The sequence below is a fragment of the Morone saxatilis genome, unplaced genomic scaffold (assembly GCF_004916995.1).
Source record: "Morone saxatilis isolate NCDOM2014 unplaced genomic scaffold, NCSU_SB_2.0 Contig16, whole genome shotgun sequence".
In the NCBI taxonomy this organism is placed as follows: Eukaryota; Metazoa; Chordata; class Actinopteri; family Moronidae; genus Morone; species Morone saxatilis.
In genome coordinates this window covers 17,767,348-17,776,763 of record NW_023339718.1, presented here as the reverse complement: position 1 = coordinate 17,776,763, position 9,416 = coordinate 17,767,348, and the positions used below count along the sequence as shown (strand labels likewise).

General features: G+C 40.9%; 1 protein-coding gene across 1 annotated transcript in view; it reads left to right on the top strand.

Annotated features, from left to right (window-relative positions):
• Window positions 1-2,727: 2,727 nt before the first annotated feature.
• Window positions 2,728-9,416, top strand: part of nos1 (nitric oxide synthase 1 (neuronal)) — a 34,862-nt gene continuing 28,173 nt past the window's right edge. Inside the window, exons 1-2 of the mRNA XM_035657637.1 lie at window positions 2,728-2,807; window positions 6,854-7,637. Coding sequence (XP_035513530.1) covers window positions 6,916-7,637 — 722 coding nt within the window. The 5' untranslated portion in view covers window positions 2,728-2,807; window positions 6,854-6,915. The remainder of the gene's footprint in view (window positions 2,808-6,853; window positions 7,638-9,416) is intronic.

Genomic DNA, 9,416 nt, shown 5'->3' with positions numbered 1-9,416 from the left:
CTGGGTTGGCCTACAAAAATACGTCATCACTGCAGCTCTCTATTGCTGATGAAAACTGATCATCCAAATTCGTTTTTTTTTTCACTATTTGCTGTATCCAGCTTGTTCACCCGGAGGTTATAGCAACTAGAGGCTCTGGGTTAGCACATTGTTGGAAACATTTTAGATAATATAAGTACACAACTAAACAAAATGTATACAGTAACATAGGCCAAGCATTTTAAGACATTTTTATATGGAAATGTTAGCTATTATAGGCCCACGTTTTAAAAACGTAGTAGACACTGGTCAAAATATTGCAGAAAAAGGTTTTTACAAGTAGCAGAGTAACAATAAAAATGGAACATGACAAAGTGCAAAGTTTATGAAACATAAATGCCATATTTCCATTACGTTTTGTACATGGTTTTCCATTGTTTAAAGTTTGACTAGTGGAAACACACAATAATGCACAGTTTTCTAGGAATTATGTTAAACTGTTTGCTACATTTGGAGGAACTTGACTATTGTGAGCCAGCCTGGAAAAGAACATTAGTTTTATACCTAAAATGAAAATTGAGAGGGTGATACTTGCTTTGCACTTTGCACTGTTAGATTATAATCATCTGTCTGTTAAATATACCATAATTGTCTATGTATCCTAGTTAAAGGTCATTACTAATCAGAGATTGGTACTTTCCAATTAATCATGAGGGTGAAAATATTTCATTGTATACCATACAGTGTGTTTGTTTATGTCATTTTTACTTTAAAATGACATGTCAGTTGACCAGTTGATTCAAATACAATTTGCTCATTATCAGAGTGAAATAAAATATATTTCCCTTGATATGTTTCAGACGATAGGAGCTCAGGTTGTAATCACAAAAGAAGCCACTTATATAATATTCCAAATACCATGGGTAAAACATCAAATTATTTATTGGCTTGCAACAATTACTACTGCTGCTGTTACTGATACTGTCACCTCTGTTAACAAAAAGGTCAGATGAGAAAAACATCAAATTTGCAAGCAAAGAATGTAAAAACTAGTTAAAAAAGAAATATGTTGTAGGTTTTATGGGGACCAGGTTGTCCTACAGTACGAGGAGAATGAATGGTGCACTGCAGGCAGTGTGTGTTTAGTTTACCTGAAGAGTCAGTGTGAAACAGATCAAACACACAAACACAGAACAGTCAGATCAGGTCTGTCAGATGTTACACTGAGCATCCTATGGCGACTACAGATTGAAACACAAAGAGAATTTTCATATTTGTCTTGTTTTTGCAGTTTGTGTTCTTTCATTACAAATACCAACTGTACAGACATTAGCTGGACAGCCCATGTTTTCCTTCAAACCCTTCTCCCTTTTTGTCTTGTCTGCAGCTGGTAATTGCAAATTTGCAAACAAAGAATGTAAATATAAAGAATGTCTGCTTTGCTTGTCTTTTCTGTCACAAATATAAAAGCACAAAACAGAATGTTCAGACCAGGTGTGTCAAATGTCTCTCTGAGCTCTAAAATTATTATTATTACCTAGTAACCTGCAGCTCCTGTTTGAAGAGGGACCTTGTGAACCCAGATCTCATTGAAAACCCACAATTAATTGAACCTGGGTCTTGGAAAACAAATAAAGAAAAAGGGTCACATCATTATGTCATTGTGTTTTGATGAAGGTCCATTACATCTCTCCACTTAACCTCAAATACACAACTTTGTGACGGATAAGTTTTATTTAAAATGTGTGTTTCAGATGTGTAAAAGTTGAGTTTGCAGCCATTTGCTTTTTACTGATTTATTTGAGTTTTTCTATGTTTATTCTCTTTCTCATACTGTAACTGGTTCTTCTTTTATAAGTTCCTAGCCATTTTCATTACATCCATTCATCCTTCTTTTCACTGCCATTACATTTGACTTGTTTCTATTGTGTGCATTCATTAGAATAGAGGTGAGTTAAAGAGCTATTTAATACTTTCCTCCTTCTATTTGATACTTATATTTTGATACTACTTGATTTCTGCTTAATTATTTAAAAGGGATCGCCTGAGGTCCCAATTCAAAAACCTTGTAGAGGTTAACCCTTCATAAACAGATGCTTGTGTTAAGGCTATTAGTTTCATTTACAGTTTAACTTTTGCTCTTTTGAAGAGGGATTAAATAAAAACAAACTTCTAATGTTCATTTATGTGCTGGTGAGCTAAATGACTTACAGACCAATGAATTCTTCACATAAAAAGGATGCCAAAACAAGTTTTAAAAACTTTTTGGTGTTCATTTGTAATGCAAGAAAGGGTGTTTAATATCAAATAAACTAAGCCTTAAATAGCATTTTTAGTCAAAAATCATTCCTTTAGCCTTTTCTAGTCTCTTACAGATCAGTGGTCCAACCTTTACCCCCTCCCCGACAAATCCGACTTTACTGCAAGTTCAAGAAGATCACACTCAAAGTCTACGTGTAGTATCAGTGACACACCTTATCTTTTCCTTCCGTCCTACAGTAGGCTCTGTGAGGAGTGTGTATGTGAGGAGACTCGGCTGTTGCATGCTGAGTGATGACGATGCCGACATAACGAAACCCACGCACAGTTCATTTAAATGCCCGCGCACGGCTCTCTCCCAGCTCGTCACAGTGTCTCCCGTTGCTCTGTATTTATAAGGCGCCCCGGTGCGCGGAAAGGCACAAGCGTGCCTTGTCTCTAGAGAGGCAGAGCGCGTCGCTGCGACTTGGAGACGTTTTTGGATGAAAAGACCTGTGCAGCCGCTGCCGAGGAAGAGACGCGGGAGCGCAGGAGTTTTATCCCAAGTTCACTGCGACTTGCTCTCAGGGGTGAGTTGTTTTTCGTCGTTTTAATGCTCTGTGCTCAGTTTATTTATTTTTTCTTTTGTTTCTGTGGGAAAATTAGGCTGCGCACTCCCCCGGTGGACGATGGATGTAGAAGAGCTGTTATTGAGTAAAGATGGAGCGGTCCCGAACTAATGTGCAAACCTGTGGCAACTACAGGATGTATTTTATTTGAAAAATCTCTTTGTCATACAAATTATAGGAGTTGCAGACTGTTATTTTTATTTTTGGCCAAAAAGTGTCGCCAGAACTTGTTGCGTTGGGAAATACCCATTAAATCCAGGCTCGGTAGGAACATCATGTGCATTTTTTTTTTGCCGATTGCATTTAGGATAGCAGTGCAGGACGAAACCAAACTACACATTTTAATAACTTGTCCTTGTTTGTTAAGTCCTAAAGATCTTTTTGTTTAACATGTAAACGATGTGTTTTAATGACATTTAAATTCTATCATTCCGTTTTGTTTGCATGTTGTGGCAGATTGGTTAGGCCTGCTGATTTAGTATCAACACGCAGTTCTGTAGCTGCTTATTTGCTTCGTTTGGTCTCTGGACAAAACAAATCAGAGGGAAAGGGAGTTAATGCAGAAATGTGTCACCATCTGGTTGATCTGTCTTATATTTTGTTGTCGTAGCGGTGGTGGGGAACTGAAACCTGTCCTCCAAGTTTGTTTTGTGGGTGTTGCACTATTCATGGTATAAACAACGCTGCATGATCGGATTGAACTTAAGGTATGGAGAGCAACCCGTATCGCCACAAAATTGCTATAAAATGGTCCTAGACGGGTTGTCACTTTGTGTGACTGATTATAGGCTACAGCACTGGTTCTATAGCAAAATCAATAAATGTATGTTAAGTCGCCAGCACACAAATTCGAAATATGTGACAGATGTTTGCCTGGGAACATATTTTAACGCAAATGACAGACTGTACTTACCACGGAAGAAACAAGAAATTCCAGTATTCAGGAATTACGTCCTATAAACGGATAGGTAACAAGTAGTTTCTGAATAACTCCGAATTATTACTGTAGCCTGTAGATATTGATTGATAATGATAGGCTACAATTGTCTTGATAAAACTGTTCATTTAACTCTGAATCAGGTGCATGGTGTATCACCAACAACTCATGCTTGCTTCAGACAACAGCTGAGCTTGTAGCTCATGGCACTGTAATAGTCATCCCTACCAGAACCAGACACTGCAGCACTTAAAAGAAAATGATTTGAATCTTCATATTCAGAGCACATTTCCGTTAATATTCACATCTGTTATTGGTAATTTCTCATTTTGATAAGGTGCAACTACAAAGAGTGAGGATTAAAGGGCCGCCTACCTGAGTTATTCCTGTGCCCCAGGACCCTCACAGTCAATATTTATGAAGGTGCGCCACTTTTTTCCTAAAGCCACCAACTGAAGACCCCATGAATGTGTCGTGTCACCGATATGCAGAATATCAGTGAACGTGGAGTCGAATTGGTTCAGCTATGTGACTTTTATACTTGCGGCCAGTGCATGAATATATATCAACATTTCGTGACTAAGTCAGCGCCTCACTTTTTGAGCTCTGGGGAAGTTGGTTTTATAGCAGCACACCTCCACTCAAGGGCATTCCCTCTGGTTTCTTCTCTGTTGGGAAGTGTTGAAAATAAACCGCTCAGTGTTTCAGAGGAGCAGAAACGATCCTAAAGAAGTGGAGCAGCATTCAGAGGCAGTCTGTGGAGGCAGAGCGCTGACCTTGGTGCTGAAAGATTCCCGCTAAACGCTGCGTGCCTGCCCGCCCGATACTGACTGCGTAGCACGCCACAGCAGCTCCAGCTGTGTTGTTGGCTTTGATATAGTGTACATACCAGGCGACGCCACCCACGCGGCCAGATGGACCGGTTTCAAAGAACATCTAACACGCTTGCAACACAACGAAGTAAAACGCATTATTGTAGCATCTGTCAAACGACGCCGGAGCGCTTGTTTTTGCTCGTAAAGTTCATTCCGAGAGCAGAGACAATGCAGCACACTGGGTGAAGTAATAGGGCTCGATGAGCGGAGAGATCGGCTTTAGTCTTCTTGCGTGCCTTGCTCTTGTTTTCCGCTCAAAAGTTGAGTTGTGATATATATGCAAAGAGGGGTGCAAGCAGGATTTGTAACTGGCGTTAATAAAATGAAGAGGCAGACACTGAAGGGTTGGCATTACTGCACTTCAATAGAAACATTCCTGACAACAAACACAGTGTATGGTTTCCTACAGGTAATCTTGCCTTCCTACACAATATTAATAAGGTTAGTTATTTCAACCTCTCAATCTTTCTCTCAACCAGTCACTTCCTTGTAACTTAAATTGGGAGAAAATTGTGGAAATAAAAACTGGAGAGACAGAAGTGGAAAAAATACTCAAAAGTAAAAGTAAAGTAGCAATCTTAACATGTACACATATTTTGATAAAAGTCATCCTGTCCTACACTCCAACCAGCAAAAATATACTTAAAAGTATCAATAGTAAAATGCCCCAATGATATTAGGCTATATGGATTATTGTCATTGATGTATTACCGTATTAACTGCTATATGCTGTTGGGTGGTTTGGGTTGCCTGTGCATCATATTTTATAAACTGATGTTTTTTTTCCATTTAAATTCTTAATCTACTATAGCTGGTGTTTTTTGTGTGTTTTTTACGGTGGCCGACAAGGGCAAACGCGCTGCAAACGGCAAAACGCTTCAAACACGGGAATGATGCAAATCCAAAAACACACAAACACATAAAACAAATGCAACAGAAAAATGCTGCAATCACAGAAACGAATTTTCAAAAACACACAAAACAACAAAACAACTGCCAGGATAGAAACACTGCCAATATATCAACTCGACCAAAAATCCGGAAGGGCCAGCCACTACTGCCCTACCAAGGCAAAACCACAGTAACTACGATTTTGGGGTCAAAATGAGTTATGACTGAAATGAACTGTTTTACATGGCCTGTTTTATCTTGTGACAAATTTTTCAAAGTTAGTCTTGCTCCGATCTTAGGAGAAAACGCTGATGTAAAAATTGTACGTAACTACAAATCCAACCAAAACCCAAAAACTTTAAAGAGTTTCACTGTTAGCGTAGTTACTGCGGTTATGCTTTGTAGGGCAGACTAGGTGGACCCGACCTGAGGGATGGACCAGTCCTGTGGGACCAGACCCGAAAGACATGAAGAAGAAGTTGTTTCTTTGCAGCATTTTTCTTTGGGATTTGTTTTGTGGGTTTGTAAGTTTGTGCTTCTGCTTCGTTTCTGTGATTGCAGCATTTTTCTGTTGCATTTGTTTTATGTGTTTGTGTGTTTTTGGATTTGCATCATTCCCGTGTTTGAAGCGTTTTGCAGTTTGCGGCGCGTTTGCCCTTGGTTTTTATATTATTTGCCATCATTGTATAGCACAGCCGAAGATTAACAGGAAAGGGAGAGAGAGAGAGGGAGATTGCGTGCAGCAAAGGGCCACAGGTTGGATTTGAACCTGGGCTGCTGTGGTAGGGGCTCAGATATGGTACATGTGGTGCAAGCTCTACCAGGTGAGCTGGGGTGCCATGAAACTATGTTGTGTTGTTAAATAAACACATCAATAAAAATAGCAGAGTTTAAAGTACAAAATTTCCCTCTGAAATGTAGTGGGATAGAAGTATTAAATAGCTTAAAAATGAAAAGTACCACAAATCAGTATCAGTATCTAAGCCGATATTTGCCTTTGAGACATTACAGTTTGATACAGTGTTTAGTCACAGTGATTCCAATATTGAGGATCACAGAGGTATTAGCAGGTCTGATCAGGTGGTTAATATTTTTCACATCTGTGACAATATTTTGCAACTGTAGCTCAATAGGAATTAATTATCTGTGTAATATACCTTCTGAAAACACTTAATGACTCATATACCCTCTTTGACTTATGTTGAATCAGCACACTGTAAACAAATCATGCAGCCAAGGTAATTTCCTCCAAAACTAATAGAACTTCTATTTCCCATCCTCCCTGTCCTTCTGTTGCTTTCCAGAAACATCCCTGGGGACACATATACTCACAAGCAAGCGCACACACGCAATCACACAAGGCACCATGCAGGAGTCAGAGCCCACAGTGTGCCAGCTGCAGCCCAACATCATCTCAGTGCGTCTTTTCAAGAGAAAGGTTGGCGGTCTGGGCTTTTTGGTGAAGCAGAGGGTGTCCAAGCCGCCCGTCATCGTGTCTGACCTCATCCGTGGCGGCGCTGCAGAGGAGTGTGGCCTGGTGCAGGTGGGCGACATCGTCTTGGCAGTCAACAACAAGCCCCTGGTGGACCTGTCCTACGAACGGGCCCTGGAGACACTGAAGAACGTGTCACCCGAGAGCCACGCTGTGCTGATCCTCCGAGGGCCCGAGGGCTTCACCACCCACCTGGAGACCACCCTGTCTGGAGATGGCCGCCAACGCACAGTGAGGGTCACACGCCCTGCCTTCCCACCCTCCAAGTCCTACGAGCACTGCTCCCCTCTCAGCCCATTCGGCCCTGGGCAGCAGCAGCAGGTCAACAAGGATCCCCAGCTCAGGGCCATTGAGAACCTGTCCTCTCCATCCATCACCCAGTCCCTCCTGCAGAGGGCAGGCGTGCAGGCCCAGGACCCCCTGCTGATGAGGGATGGGGGCCGTGGAGCTCTCCTGTGCAACGGGCTGGAGGAAAACAACGAACTGCTGAAGGAGATCGAACCAGTGCTGCGTCTCATCAAAAACAGCAAAAAGGAGATCAATGGAGAAGGCCAGAGGAATGCGGGAAGAAGGGACGCCGAGATTCAAGTGGCGTGGTAATTTGCGATCTGATATTACCTTATTGATCCCTTAGTTTAAATGTCTTTGTGCTTGTTCCCCTTCAAAGTGTGGGTTGGAGTGCCCAGGCAGAATTAGAATCAGGATTTAGGTCAAGAACTCTTCAACAAGGTGGTTATTAGCTGACACAAGAGCCTACACCTGGCCCTCTGATTAAAACAAAGTCTCCCTATTAATTTTGTCACCTTGCAGTCCCCAAACTACCTGACCCAGCTGTGTTGCATTAGTTACCAGGCTCTCATTCATCTAATATGACTCAGTGTACAGTGCCAAGTAATTGCTGTCTGCATGCTGGTCTCTAGCGAACCTCAATTAAGATGAAATTGCTCACAACATTTGTCATGACCATTGCGGTTGCTATTCTTCCATTACTGTGACAAATGCCTAATGTAGGGCCATGGAAACCTCTTTAAACAAACAATGTAGCTTGCCTTTGGTCATTTTTAATACTTTGAATGAAACTTCCTGGTTTTGCGTTGATTGGCTGCATATTTGACCTGAGATAGGTTTCAAACATTTCAGAGGATGATTTGCATGTATCAGAATGTCATTGCAATGTGCCTTGATTTGGAGTTTTGCTTCAGTTCACATATAAATGTTTTAAGATAGACAGTTCCATTCATTAGTATTGATGTCAGTTCTCATATTAATGAGACATAGTAGACCCCAATTAGCATACTGCAACACAAAGCCTGTCATAAACTTGTCATCAGACCATTCTTTATCTGCTTGCAAGAGAACAAAACTTCTTCTGAACAGTCCCTATTCATTATGGAGGTCAGGTACAGCAGTTTCAGCAAGCAAGTAGTTGAGAAGTGTGGAATTGGCAGCAATTCGGTATATGAAACATGTCTCTTTTTTAATATTTAATGAGGAAGACTCACAAATGTTGCACTTAGATTGCTTGTTTGTTTTGAATGTTCACTACTGACAGTTTTTTCCTAAGACTGAGCCAATATTCCATCCTAGACTCTGTCTAAACGGTCTGCACCATGTACTGTTGATATTGGCGTCTCAGTTATCTGCTATTGTACTCTCAAGGCCAATTGAAATCAAATTGAGGCTACAGTCTCTATGAATCAATATCTCATTCTTGAGCAATCCATGCACATCCTCCTCTCGTTCATAAATACACTTTGAGTGATTCATTGCATTCTAGGGAGACGTGTTTTGAAAAAAACCTCAAAGCATGAACGATGAAGTCTTGCTAAAATGGCCTTTCTCAATGGGGGAACCTCAGTGACCAGAAATGTGGTTTTAAGGCTATAGACGATCTAAAAACATGCTCACATTTGGTAAGCACAATTAAGTAGACCGCTAACTTAATTTTATCTTCTGTTTTAGCTCTGGAAGAAGGCTTTCTGAAGAGTTCTAATTAGAAACTATCAAGAAAGGAATATGATCGTATTCTGGGCACATTTGTGCAAAAATATCACTGAGTATTTGCTTGGAATAAGATGACACATTATGACTGATTCAGAGCAGAAGCCGTTACTATTTCACAATTCAGCATGAGGCTGATGATGCTCTATGTCAGCTTCAGAGGTAATGACAAATGACACATACAACTTGTCTACATGTTTCTGCATGTCTGAACTCCACCTCTGAATTGTGGGGATACATATGCTCTTGCAAATTGCAGCAATAAAGAGATACAGTGTGACAGGGAGTGTGAAAAGGAGAAGGGATGCCTGTGAGGATTTACAATTAGCATTGACGCGTGCACATGAGAAAAAGGGTGGTGGGGGGGGGGGGGG